The following is a 14097-nucleotide window of genomic DNA, read 5'->3' as shown; positions in this document are numbered from 1 at the left end:
TTCTGTTGTGAGGAGGCAGAGTCATTAGACCATTTATTTTGGTATTGTCCGCATGTAGCTCGTTTTTGGTCACAGGTCCAGGAATGGTTGAAGAATTGCAACATTTGCGTAGAACTAACGCTACAGATAGCAATACTGGGGGATTTGAAAAGCCATAGTCAATCAATCAATAATATAATAATTATTTTAGCAAAAATGTTTATTTTTAATTTACAATCCGTGGAAGCTATGAGAATAGGAAGATTCAAATCTTTTGTGAAGCATCACAGCACAGTTAAAAAATATATGGCAAATAAAAATCCGAAATGGATGATGTTGGAAGATAGATGGGAAAGGTTGAGTGGAGCTGAAGGGTGGGACTAATAACAAGATAAACAATGTAGGGCATACGGGATCTGTGAAATGTGTATAGGTGCGGAGCTATTGTGAAATAGTACAGTTACAAGTGGAAATCAAACTGGATGGACAACAGAAATAGAGGAAGGACTAAGAACAAACAAGAGAGAACTATTATAAAGTAGACTGTGTCTGTAAAATGTGTATAAGATGTATAAATTGAAGGTAAAAACAGAAATGTTTATCAGTTTACTCCAATTGGGGGATCGGTGGTAGGGTTTGCAGGGTATACTCTTTAAAAAAAGTATGTATGTCTATATAGGTATGTGTATGTATATATGTGTATATGTATGCATACGTGAATGGATATATATATTTACCCAAAAAAATATGGGGGATTGGAAATGATGCAGACAATTACATTGGAAGCAACATTCTTTCCGCAATATTAAGCTGATCCACCCCCCCGAGAAAAAATAAATAAAAAATAAATAAAAATACTACTACTGCTACTATGGCTAATACTACTACTATGACTACTACTGATACTATGGCTAATACTACTACTGCTGCTACTGTGGCTAATACTACTACGGCTAATACTACTATTGCTGCTACTGTGGCTAATACTACTGCTGCTACTGTGGCTAATACTACTACGGCTAATACTACTACTACTACTACTACCACTACTATGGGTAATATTACTGCTACTATGGCTAATACTAATACTACTACTATGGGTAATACTACTACTGCTACTATGGCTAATACTACTACTACTACCACTACTGCTACTATGGGTAATATTACTGCTACTATGGCTAATACTACTACTGCTACTATGGGAAATACTACTACTGCTACTATGGCCAATACTACTATGGCTAATACTAATACTGATTGAGTCTGTAATACCAATATGTTTCAAGCAGACCCTCATAGTCCCTGTGCCCAAGAACACAAAGGCAACATGCCTAAATGACTACAGACCCGTAGCACTCACGTCCGTAGCCATGAAGTGCTTTGAAAGGCTGGTCATTGGCTCACATCAACACCATTATCCCAGAAACCCTAGACCCACTTCAATTTGCATACCGCCCAAACAGATCCACAGATGATGCAATCTCTATTGCACTCCACACTGCCCTTTCCCACCTGGACAAAAGGAACACCTATGTGAGAATGCTATTCATTGACTACAGCTCAGCGTTCAACAACATAGTGCCCTCAAAGCTCATCACTAAGCTAAGGATCCTGGGACTAAACACCTCCCTCTGCAACTGGATCCTGGACTTCCTGACGGGCCTCCCACCTCTCCCCCAGGTGGTGAGGGTAGACAACAACATGTCTGCCACGCTGATCCTCAACACTGGAGCTCCCCAGGGGTGCGTGCTCAGTCCCCTCCTGTACTCCCTGTTCACCCACGACTGCATGGCCAGGCACGACTCCAACACCATCATTAAGTTTGCAGACGACACAACAGTGGGAGGCCTGATCACCGACAACGACGAGACAGCCTATAGGGAGGAGGTCAGAGACATGGCCGGGTGGTGGAAGAATAACAACCTATCCCTCAACGTAACCAAGACTAAGGAGATGATTGTGGACTACAGGAAAAGGAGGACCGAGCACGCCCCAATTCTCATCGACGGGGCTGTAGTGGAGCAGGTTGAGAGCTTCAAGTTCCTTGGCTTCCACATCAACAACAAACTAGAATGGTCCAAACACACCAAGACGGTCGTGAAGAGGGCATGACAAAACCTATTCCTCCTCAGGAAACTAAAAAGATTTGGCATGGGTCCTGAGATCCTCAAAAGGTTCTAAAGCTGCAGCATCGAGAGCATCCTGACCGGTTGCATCACTGCACTACAGAGGGTAGTGTGTACGGCCCAGTAGATAACTGGGGCTAAGCTGCCTGCCATCCAGGACCTCTATACCAGGCGGTGTCAGACGAAGGCCATAGAAATTGTCAAAGACCCCAGCCACCCCAGTCATAGACTGTTCTCTCTACTACCGCATGGCAAGCGGTACCGGAGTGCCAAGTCTAGGACAGAAAGGCTTCTCAACAGTTTTTACCCCCAAGCCATAAGACTCCTGCACAGGTAATCAAATGGCTACCCGGACTATTTGCATTGTGTGCCCCCCCCCCCCCCCCAACCCCTCTTTTTACGCTGCTGCTACTCTCTGTTCATCATATATGCATAGTCACTTTAACTATACATTCATGTACATACTACCTCAACTGGGCCGACCAACCAGTGCTCCCGTACATTGGCTAACCGGTCTATCTGCATTGTGTCCCGCCACCCGCCAACCCCTCTTTTACGCTACTGCTACTCTCTGTTCATCATATATGCATAGTCACTTTAACCATATTTACATGTACATACTACCTCAATCAGCCTGACTAACCGGTGTCTGTATGTAGCCTCGCTACTGTATATAGCATGTCTTTTTACTGTTGTTTTATTTCTTTACCTACCTATTGTTCACCTAATACCTTTTTTGCACTATTGGTTAGAGCCTGTAAGTAAGCATTTCACTGTAAGGTCTACTACACCTGTTGTATTTGGCGAACATGACAAATAAACTTTGATTTGATTTGATTTACTACTACTACCATGGCTAATATTACTACTGCTACTTTGGCTAATACTACTACGACTTCAGCAACTATGGCTAATACTACTACTGCTACTATGGCTAATACTACTACTACTGCTACTACGGCTAATACTACTACTATGGCTAATAATACTACTACTATGACTAATACGACTAATACTACTACATGGTAGCCTCCCCCACTAAGAAGTCAGTCTGTCTTACACTCTGTGTGTGTGTGTGTGTGTGTGTGTCCGTGTGTGTGTGTGTGTGCGCGTGCGTGCGTCCATACCTCTGAGGCGCGGTCCCAGAACTGAGCCAGCACCTTGGTTCTGTAGTCCGGGATGATACACATGGGGTTGTTAGACAGGATCAGCTTCTCCAGGCAGGGCAGCGTTCCTATGTACCTGATCTCCTCCAGCTGAGAGGACAGAGGAAATTCAGCAGTTTACTCAACTGAATATGTTATGTTATATACCACTGCAGTTCCTGTAGCTAGTAACTTCACTGCAGTAAAAGCAGTTTTAGACCAGCTACTGTTAAATAGCTTTGTGACAAGTGCTGATGTAAAAAATAAATTTTGAAAAATCAGAATACTAGCTACCACAGTTTGTTGAAGCTGAGGTCCAGGTTGACCAGAGAGCATAGTTTAGTGAGGCCTGATTGATTGATTGATTGGATGCTGCAGAGTGATTACCCTACCTGTCCTAGCTTGTTGGAGCTGAGGTCCAGGTTGACTAGAGAGTATAGTTTAGTGAGGCCTGATTGATTGATTGATTGGATGCTGCAGAGTGATTACCCTACCTGTCCTAGCTTGTTGGAGCTGAGGTCCAGGTTGACTAGAGAGTATAGTTTAGTGAGGCCTGCGAGACTGTCTAGCTGGTTGCCTGCCAGGTTGAGGGTCTTGATGTTACCCAGTTTGGTGTGGGCCCCCTCTAACACTGTCAAAATGTTGTAAGAAAGGTCCAAGTGGATCAGGTTGTACAGGTGCTGAAACACAAGCAGAAAACAACAACACGAAGACAAAATGGACGTCCTGTTATTGTCTCGGGTGCTCTTTTTACTTTTCTCTAAAAATGGCCTCAACTAGCCAAAACATCCTCAAGTCAAATACGAGTGTTGGGAGTGACAGGTTAATCCTGTAACATGATTAGCTACTTCAACAAACACAGTAATAACATGTTACGTGTTTTATTAGGGGAACATTAAAATATTTACATTAAATGAAGCCACACAACCACCAAGATATGGGGCTCTATTGTTTTAGAATGTTGTTTTGACAATACGTCATATCTATTGTAAACATCTCTGTACCAGAGGCCTACATTCTCTATGTACGTCTCTAGTCTGTACATACCTGAAGGTTTTCCACCGTAGAGAGCTCATTGGAACTAAGATCTAAGAATTCTACTTTTGGTATCAATTTCTGAAAAAAATAGGACAAAATAAAAATGGTTTACAGAATTACACATATAGTCAATTGTATTATGGCCAAGCTTAGACGTAATGAATAACACAAAAACCATGAATAACACAATCATTATTATTATTGATATGAGTGTAGGGTCTCTCACCACTGAGTTGTCTATGCAGCCTATGTGGTTGTGGCTCATGTCCAGAGTGGTGAGAGTCTTCCAGGTAGGGATGATGGTGGTGACGGGACAGTCTGAAAGCGCTCCCTCTGCTACCCACTGAGGGGACTCACACGCCTCCGGAACCAGCACATCCTACACAACAAAAGGTAAGAATCAATACATTTACATTTTACATTTTAGCCATTTAGCAGACGCTCTTATCCAGAGCGACTTACAGTAGAGTGCATACATTTTATTACATTTTACATACTGAGACAAGGATATCCCTACCGGCCAAACCCTCCCTAACCCGGACGACACTATGCCAATTGTGCGTCGCCCCACGGACCTCCTGGTTGCGGCCGGGTGCGACAGAGCCTGGGCGCGAACCCAGAGACTCTGGTGGCGCAGCTAGCACTGCGATGCAGTGCCCTAGACCACTGCGCCACCCGGGAGGCCCGGGTCAATACAGATTGACCTACCACCCACACACACAAGCACGTACAGACAGGACAGACAGGACAGACACTAATCAACTGTGAGTAAAGTTGGACGTGTTACCATCATGGATGCTGCAGTGTGGTGGACACTCAGCGTGACCAGACAGGGTTTCAGAGAAGGCAGTCCCATGATCTGGGCCGAGTTGCACTCACTTATCTGGAAGAAAATGATTTTAAAAAATGGAACAGAGAACAAGTGACGGATTAATTATCAATAGGACTTTCTATGCTAACATGACTAAACGGTAACACTTTAGAATAATGTTCATTACTAAATATTAATTAACTGTTTATAAGTATTACCCAGATCCAAAAAAGAATATTCCCGCAGATCCTTTTTTACCATATACTGAAGATTTTTTAATCACCAATAATTTAGTTCTATATCATTTACATTTACATTTAAGTCATTTAGCAGACGCTCTTATCCAGAGCGACTTACAAATTGGAAAGTTCATACATATTCATCCTGGTCCCCCCGTGGGAATTGAACCTTGGTCCCCCCCGTGGGAATTGAACCCACAACCCTGGCGTTGCAAGCGCCATGCTCTACCAACTGAGCCACACGGGACCACAATATCAGCTGATGGTTTGCTACTTTTAGTGTCTGTCTGTCCTTGTTGTGTGTCATGGTCTATTTAAGGGTAACGGATGTATTGGCTGGTCCAATCAAATGTCTCCTCTTGGGGATTAATAACGTACTATCTTAACATTACCTAGCCTGGTCCCAGATCTGTTGGTACCGTCTTGCTAATAATGACAATAGGAAGCACAGATCTGAGATTAGGCTAACCATTATAGTCCAAGGGCCACCCACCCACCAAAAAAAAAAAAGGCTTCAGAAATGCTGTTTCATGACCCAGGAAAAGGAAATGCAAATTGTTGACATCATTTTGTAGATAATGTTATTAAGTGGAAGAATGTGTGATCAACAACTTGTAAAAGTTGCACATTAATTAAATATTATAAATCAAAAAAAGGTATGATTTTTAAATCATTGCATAGAAAGCAACGTATGTACCGAACCGAAGGAATACTGAAATAATACGAGTTAAATTCATTTTGAACGTTTCAACAGCTTCTTTTCTCAGATGCCAGAACAGAGCTTTATGTATCTGTCGGGACCTTGAATGTTTTGAGAGCTGTGTTAGCTAGAAAACATTGTTCTATCTTTAGCTTGGCTAGCAGGCACAAGTAATAATGGCCCTGTAGATGAAATACAACTGCCAAAACGTCTTCTATTAACTGAGAAAACAACTGCACATGGTTAAGACTCAATGCTATATAGCATAACTATGTTATTTTTCATTACATTATCTACATAATGTTGTTGAAATGTTGCAGTTTCGTTTTCTGGGTCATGGAACCTTGGACTGTCACCTACGGGCCCTTGGACTGTCACCCATCGGCCCTTGGACTGTCACCTACGGGCCCTTGGACTGTCACCCATCGGCCCTTGGACTGTCACCCATCGGCCCTTGGACTGTCACCCATCGGCCCTTGGACTGTCACCCATCGGCCCTTGGACTGTCACCTACGGGCCCTTGGAATGTCACCTACGGGCCCTTGGAATGTCACCTACGGGCCCTTGGAATGTCACCTACGGGCCCTTGGAATGTCACCTACGGGCCCTTGGAATGTCACCTACGGGCCCTTGGAATGTCACCTACGGGCCCTTGGAATGTCACCTACGGGCCCTTGGACTGTCACCCATCGGCCCTTGGACTGTCACCCATCGGCCCTTGGACTGTCACCCATCGGCCCTTGGACTGTAACCCATCGGCCCTTGGACTGTCACCCATCGGCCCTTGGACTGTCACCCATCGGCCCTTGGACTGTCACCCATCGGCCCTTGGACTGTCACCCATCGGCCCTTGGACTGTAACCCATCGGCCCTTGGACTGTAACCTATTGGCCCTTGGACTGTAACCTATTGGCCATTGTAACCTATTGGCCCTTGTAACCTATTGGCCCTTGTAACCTATTGGCCCTTGGACTGTAACCTATTGGCCCTTGGACTGTAGCCTATTGCTAGTACATACCTCTATCTGTAGGAGAGCTTTAAAGACTGAAAGGTCAAACGTGAGGCTGTCTTCCTGGATGTTACTGGTCCCCACCTCTCCTCTGGTGCCTGTGATCTGGGAGAACAGTAGAGACCAAACAAGACATGGCTAAACCCTAGTGTTTTTTTAAGGGCGCATGTGCATAGATCAAATCATATTAGCTACAGATTCAGAGATGTCGAGAGAGAGAGAGAAAGAGAGAGAGTTCACCTTGAGGTATTTGAGTCTGCAGGTGAAGTCCAGAATGTGTCCCAGGTCTGCCTTGGCGTCACCATTAGAGCAGGTAGGTTTGGCCAGCTTCAGCTGCTGAGTGATGGCATACAGTTGGAGGGGACACAATGTGAACACCTCACCAGCCACCAGCAACTGCTCTCCTGCAATCAATCAAATTCTTTATTGTTCCTGTTCGGACATTTGTAGTACAGCCAGTCAGTCAGGGTAGTGCAGCCAGTCAGTCAGGGTAGTGCAGCCAGTCAGTCAGGGTAGTGCAGCCAGTCAGTCAGGGTAGTGCAGCCAGTCAGTCAGGGTAGGGCAGTCAGTCAGTCAGGGTAGGGCAGTCAGTCAGTCAGGGTAGTGCAGCCAGTCAGTCAGGGTAGTGCAGCCAGTCAGTCAGGGTAGTGCAGCCAGTCAGTCAGGGTAGTGCAGCCAGTCAGTCAGGGTAGTGCAGCCAGTCAGTCAGGGTAGTGCAGCCAGTCAGTCAGGGTAGTGCAGCCAGTCAGTCAGGGTAGTGCAGCCAGTCAGTCAGGGTAGTGCAGCCAGTCAGTCAGGGTAGTGCAGCCAGTCAGTCAGGGTAGTGCAGCCAGTCAGTCAGGGTAGTGCAGCCAGTCAGTCAGGGTAGTGCAGCCAGTCAGTCAGGGTAGTGCAGCCAGTCAGTCAGGGTAGTGTAGTCAGTAGAATACAAAAACAATAGACCAACAACACATTATAAACACATTATAATATCAACATTGTTACTACTGCTCGTGTCTATTGTACAACGGTCTTGTCTGAAAGCCACATCTGAAAATAATACATTTATTCCGTTGTTTTCTATTACTGTATGTGTAAATTGTACTATCATTATTATTATTTTGTACATAATGAGTCTGTTGGTAGCTGATGAACAAATGAACAAACCCTTATGGAACAGCTCCTCTGCCAGAGCGGCTGTGATTCCATTCATTTCCTGAAGACAGGGACGAAAAGGAAAACATTACAAAATGAGACATTCCTTAACGAAGAAGAAAGACTAGAAGAAGAAAAACTAGAAGAGAGGTGTCCATGTTATTGTCATTCATTCTGGTCACGTCTGTCATGGCTATCAAATTGACAAGTATCACAAGACTTGTGGTAGTAACAAATGCTGATTTCATTTGTTACTACCACAAGACTTGTGGTACTTGTCAATTTGATAGCCATGACAGACGTGTCCTGTCATCATGTGATCTGAAATTATTTGTTGTTTTGTTGTTGTAATAATGATAGTTAAAAACAGATGATCAATGATGGATAGCACTAAGACATGAACACCAACTCACTGACCTGCAAAACAGCTGAAGAACTAAATAGCCTACTTAAATTGCTTTATCAATTCAGGACATGATCATTAAATTGTGACAACAGCTAAGCTATTTCCTGCCTGATGTTCTGCTGTGACAAGATTCAAAACAACCCTTGATAATATTTAACCACCACTACAGATATGAATACCTCATGAGATTACACACGCCTGACCTGACCTGTGCACGGTGGACCAAAGTGCACACACACAAGTGAAAAACAAATCTGACATTTTACAAGACCAACATATGTGTGGGTGTGTCCTTACATATTGGTGGAAGTGCAGAAAGTAGGAGAGGACTTTAGGGGCAGCTGTAGGGAATCTGACAAGCAGTGTTTGTAGGTAGACTTCCAGCTCCTTCTGACGTTTCTCTACCAGGCTTTTGGAGTTTTTACCGATCATCTTCTTAGGCGGCAGTAAATGTTTCTCTATCTTCTTCTCAGCTGTCAGCTTGGGTGAAAATAATTGTATGAATCTCACAATAAAATGTCGCAATAAATAGTATCGGTTGTCTAAACTGAACTAGCAGAATATGAGAGTTATTACATATCTGTTACATGGCAGTCAGTGTCATATAGTATCTACATTTTACAATGTGTCATGGTTCACAACATTACGCATTTTTCAAGTCACTCACTTTCTCATGCAAATCATGGAAATCACTGTAGCGATGCTTGATGGTCCATCTGTGATCCCTGACTGTCACCTCAATGACGTACACCTGGAAAATAAATGAATATTAATAACAGAATATGGTCATGCTCTTTTCCTAGACGAGACGTGAAAATTAAACTCAGATCATGTTAGACACAGGGTCAATCACAGTGCTTTATGTTTTCTCTGTGTATTGAATATTACCCCACAAATTACTGAGAGGAGAACAATAACGACTATGATTAGCTAACTTGTGATGTGGATATCAATGAACGGGACCTGTCATCAGTTAAACACAGCATGAATCATTAAGAATTGATTGAGCTTTCTTTAACACGATACTAATATATATACATACACTATAGGCCCCAGAAACTAGCACAGTAAACTGAGAGAACTGTATCAGTTGTCCTGATCCTGACAGTCAGTTGTCCTGATTGACTGACAGTGTAGCTAGCTATCGTGAGCTTTGTGATACCTAGCGAAATAATTTTACGCACATCTCAGGATCCATCATGACAGCATAGTTAACTAGCTAGCTTCTAACAGCTTACTAAGAACATTTAGTAGTTACCTAGTTGACTGTCTGTATGAAAATATTGCTGTGTTTCACGATAAAACCTAAATTAGCTTGGTAGCTATAGCTAGCTAGCTAGCTACCTTCGAGAGACGTCACGATTGAAAACGATTTGTCATTCAATTTTCATATGTACACATACATGTCAATTAGCATCAGGATTTTAAACTGTAGCACGCATGCAGTTATAAAAGCTTGGGATTAATTTATCTAGCTGCGTTACTGTGATTGCTTGCGTTATATGATTGCTTCTACGTTACATTAAAACAGGAAACTATACGTACTTACTAGCTAGCTAACTAGATTGCTAACGCTAATTAACTAGATTGCTAATAGCTAGCTACATGAACGTACAGTGTAATTCTCCACGAGCTCCGATCCAACGATGGAAACCTTTTTTACAACGACATCCTCGGGAAATACGGCAGTATCCATCTTGAAAATCACGATATCAAAAATACAATTAGTAGAGAAACTGGTCAATTTTGTTTTTAGCTTAAGGTCCTCGGAGATGTACAGTGCTAGCTAGCTAGCTTTCTCCTCCATCTTTGTTGTGACAGACAGCTGCGGTCTGGTTAAATCCCGGAAAACGATTCAAAGCCAAACGAGTGACCGTTTGCTAAACAGATCTAGAGGCGTTGTCCTTTCCCCAATAGCCTAGTTCTAAATATTTGACCTGACTGACTGTCTTGGTATCAGTGCATGATCTAGTAAACAGCCCAATGCTGCATAAAGAATAGATTAGCCTACTTATCCAGCAATAGGTTTATCTGATTCTAAAAATAACTGTCTGTGGATCGTCGAGACTCTCGACCAGTGACAGTAATCACCAAAATGGACAAGGGTTTAATATAATAATTTAACTTGATGACATGTGTCTGTGCGCACCACTACATTATCTCTGATTAATCGGAGATAATTGATTAATAGCTGTCTGTCCATGTGATTTCTTTATTTTACTCTCATTATTATCTATACCGATGCCTAGTCACTTTACTCTGCCTTCATGTACATATCTAGCTCAAATACCTCGTACCTCTGCACATTGATCTGGTATTGGTACACCCTGTATATAGCTCCACATTGATCTGATACTGGTACTCCCTGTATATAGCTCCATTCTTGTGTACTTTTTATTTGACTTATCTAAGTATTATTTTATTTTTAAACTGCCTTGTAGGGAAGGGCTTACTTAACCAAGCATTTCACGGTAAAGTCAACACCAGTTGTATTCCAAGCATGTGACAAGGGGGGGTGCCTTATCTTATGATGTATGTTTTCAGTTTGTTTGTGTACGCTATATAGCCCATAGAGAATAATAGAGGCCTCTAGTGGCCAAAAGGCTGTTTTAGCATGGGCAGCGCCTTTGAGGGCTTCCGCCATTTTAATGTGGGCAACTGGGTGGGACTTCCAACATCATTGGCTGATCCCTCCTGGTGACCTAGTTGGAGTCATGTCCAACCGGGTCATTTAAGAGGGATCAGCCAATCGTGAAGAAGAAAATTGACTACTTCAAAATGGAGATGGCCTCAATGTCGCTGCCCATGCTCTCACAGACACCATAATAGGAACTATATATAGAGATGCTTTCTGTATCATTCTCTATGGCATAGCCCCATAGTTTACAGGGGTATTGAATCCGGGGTCCGTGAAAATATCTCTATAAAAAAGTGGAACAAATATTGTTTTTATGTCAATGTTTTTATGAATATCACTAGCAACATTGGTATTGTAAACAACAATATTTGAGAAACAGGCTACAATTCACATTTAGTGTGTTGACACTTTTTGTGTTTTGGTGGGCATCCCTGTTGTTTTCAGAACAATTGCTCTGCTATTATTTATTGTCTTTTTATTTAACCTTTAACTAAGCAAGTTACGAGCCTATAAGACTGTATCAGTGTCCATTTGACAGAAGAAAATGTAACAGTCAGTGGAGAGGGTTTCTTTATTCTGTAAACTGGCAATATTGGTGTCAACACCAAACTTTTTCGTGCAGTACGTGTGCAACGGGATTAAGTCCAATGTAACGATGCACCCTAAACGTCATAAAAAGAATTGGACTAGTCTATTACTGTCTGAAAGGTTTGGTGTTTTCATAATTCCAGCTAGATTAGCCAGTCGTTTTGATTGTTGTGAAATATTTGTTTTCTATTTGCACATAAAATAAATGCATTATCATAAATACACAGGTTTCTGAATATCTATTTGTTAGATGTATTTAATGTTTTGGATAGTGAACCGTGGAACACCCCCGCGTATCCAGCCAACAGTCGAATGTTCCATTTCTATATAAAACGCTCGAGCCCATTTTCCAGTACCATTTGCAACTGTCACTTCAGTTGAGTAAGATATACACAACAACAACAGGGTCACTAGTTAGCTATCAATTAAAAATAAGCAAGAAATTCACCTGAAACTCGGAACTTATTTGACTATCTTCTATAGTCGTATTTTTTTTAAATTGTACTATTTGACGAGAGAAAAGGGGTGTGACAGGCTAGATAGCGCAGCTGTAGCCCCGAGCAGGTCAAGCTGCTTGTACCAGAGGCGTGCTACCAGGCTATGTACTCTCTAAAGCCAGTGGTCAAGAAAAAAACGAAGAAGATTGTAAAAAGGTAGACTTTTAGGGGTTTTCGTGTGGTGATCCACGAAAGTATACGAAACCCCATACAGAGAAATTACAATTTCTTTGTTACCTAGCCGCTGACAGCAGCGGAAAAGAGAATGTGAAGCTCAGGGAAGCACTTAAACTGCGTTTCTGATGCTTTTCGAACAAGAGATGTATGGGAAGGCAATGATGTGCCAGTGGCGGGTCTACAGTGACCGACCTGCTTGCAAAGACCAACAGAAGGATGGGCAGCAGGCAAGGAGAGGGGACAACAGCAAGCTTAGTTGGTCCAAGAACGGGAGGAGGCAGCAAGGGTATCGGGGGAAGAGAGGAAGGGTGCATGGGCATCATCATCCTCACCACCCCAGCCAGTTCTACAAACAGAACCGACCACCTCGTATGATGACGTCACTGCGTCCTGTCAACATCAAAGGCAACAGAGCGCCAGGAATGAGAGCTCCGAGGAACACCAACCAGTTCCTGATGCACGAAAAATACCAGATGATGCATATGCGTTCGGACTCCATCGGCACAGACAGTGGGTCTGACTGCGAAACTGATTTCACAGATATGGACTCGTATCTAGGCGTGCTAGAGAACGCAAGGGGCGCTCTCCTCGACAGTCCAGATCTCACAACAACGCCAGCACGGTTCTTCCCCCGACAACTGGCCAAGTGCCAGCAGTTCCCCTTCTTCAATTTAGGGGATTTGTACCAAGAGGAGCAGGAGAGTAACAGTATGCAGTATTTCCCGTCAGATAACGACGTGATGCAGAGTGAAGATTTCATGCAGAAAGACTTCAATGACTTTTGTGACACATTCAGTGGGACCGAACCACCGATAGACATGTAAAAGAACCTGGTATCTAAATGTAATGTATTTCTGTTTACATTAAATGTATGTTTACATTAGATGTAGGAGAGAAAACATACCTCAATTCAACAGATATTGGTTACTGTTACAATATATGATTGTTTTCTGATACTGTCTGTTCATGGTGTTATTGACAATGCTGTGTTGGGGGAGTGGTTAAATGGGTAGGAGTGAGACTTACGAACCAATCACATCCGTGCTCGTTGGATTATTCTACACCATTGCTTGATGCTGTCATTGCATTATTGAAAAACGCATCGAACAATAAATAACTGCTTCTTATTAAAAATCTGTTTCAATCTACTTTTGTTTTGATAATTACACTGTTGTATAGTCAAATAAGCAACAGTATCGTTAGGATAATATTTATTTTGAAATATATTTCTTACATTTATTGCCAGTAGAAGAATATATGTCAGTATGTTGTAAGTAGGTTACATTTTAGGTTAGAACTGAACATTTTGTTAGGATGGTAGTATTGTTTAATCACTAAATAAACTAAAACTGGATTGATGTGTTGTAGAATGTAAATGCAGCAACAAAGGAGGTGGGTGGGCGGAAGCCATTGAAATGTAGACGACAGATTATTCCGATAGACTGTATAGAACAACATGATACTGGAATAGGATCACGCTCATAAGTATATCATCATAGCTAAGTACTATATTTAATGTGTTTGTCGTGGTTCTCTTGTGTGTGTGTGAGACTACTACATTGTTCAAATCCAGTACAGTGTAATAAGCACTCGAGAAAGAGAGAAAC

The 14097-nt window shown here is 42.5% G+C and overlaps 2 protein-coding genes across 2 annotated transcripts in view; one reads left to right on the top strand and one right to left on the bottom strand.

Annotated features, from left to right (window-relative positions):
- Positions 1 to 10682, bottom strand: part of nisch (nischarin) — a 50945-nt gene extending 40263 nt beyond the window's left edge. The window contains exons 1-11 of the mRNA XM_055869950.1: positions 10206 to 10682; positions 9258 to 9341; positions 8888 to 9070; positions 8197 to 8245; positions 7291 to 7454; positions 7060 to 7155; positions 5079 to 5174; positions 4518 to 4670; positions 4301 to 4369; positions 3748 to 3933; positions 3236 to 3364 (exon numbers count right to left, since the gene is read on the bottom strand). Coding sequence (XP_055725925.1) covers positions 3236 to 3364; positions 3748 to 3933; positions 4301 to 4369; positions 4518 to 4670; positions 5079 to 5174; positions 7060 to 7155; positions 7291 to 7454; positions 8197 to 8245; positions 8888 to 9070; positions 9258 to 9341; positions 10206 to 10286 — 1290 coding nt within the window. The 5' untranslated portion in view covers positions 10287 to 10682. The remainder of the gene's footprint in view (positions 1 to 3235; positions 3365 to 3747; positions 3934 to 4300; positions 4370 to 4517; positions 4671 to 5078; positions 5175 to 7059; positions 7156 to 7290; positions 7455 to 8196; positions 8246 to 8887; positions 9071 to 9257; positions 9342 to 10205) is intronic.
- Positions 10683 to 12180: 1498 nt separating this feature from the next.
- On the top strand, positions 12181 to 13624 carry wu:fb55g09 (coiled-coil domain-containing glutamate-rich protein 1). Its single transcript, XM_055869949.1, has one exon. The coding sequence runs from the start codon at positions 12616 to 12618 to the stop codon at positions 13312 to 13314; it is 699 nt and encodes a 232-aa protein (XP_055725924.1). The 5' UTR covers positions 12181 to 12615; the 3' UTR covers positions 13315 to 13624.
- The last annotated feature ends 473 nt before the right edge of the window (positions 13625 to 14097 follow it).

This window comes from Salvelinus fontinalis, chromosome 18 (genome assembly GCF_029448725.1).
Source record: "Salvelinus fontinalis isolate EN_2023a chromosome 18, ASM2944872v1, whole genome shotgun sequence".
Taxonomy (NCBI): domain Eukaryota; kingdom Metazoa; phylum Chordata; class Actinopteri; order Salmoniformes; family Salmonidae; genus Salvelinus; species Salvelinus fontinalis.
The sequence above is the reverse complement of the archived record's forward strand: the minus strand, read 5'-3'. Positions and strand labels throughout refer to the sequence as shown.

Bases quoted from the DNA above. Each gene is read 5' to 3' on its own strand.
- wu:fb55g09 (XM_055869949.1), top strand. From the start codon at position 12,616: ATGCTTTTCGAACAAGAGATGTATGGGAAGGCAATGATGTGCCAGTGG.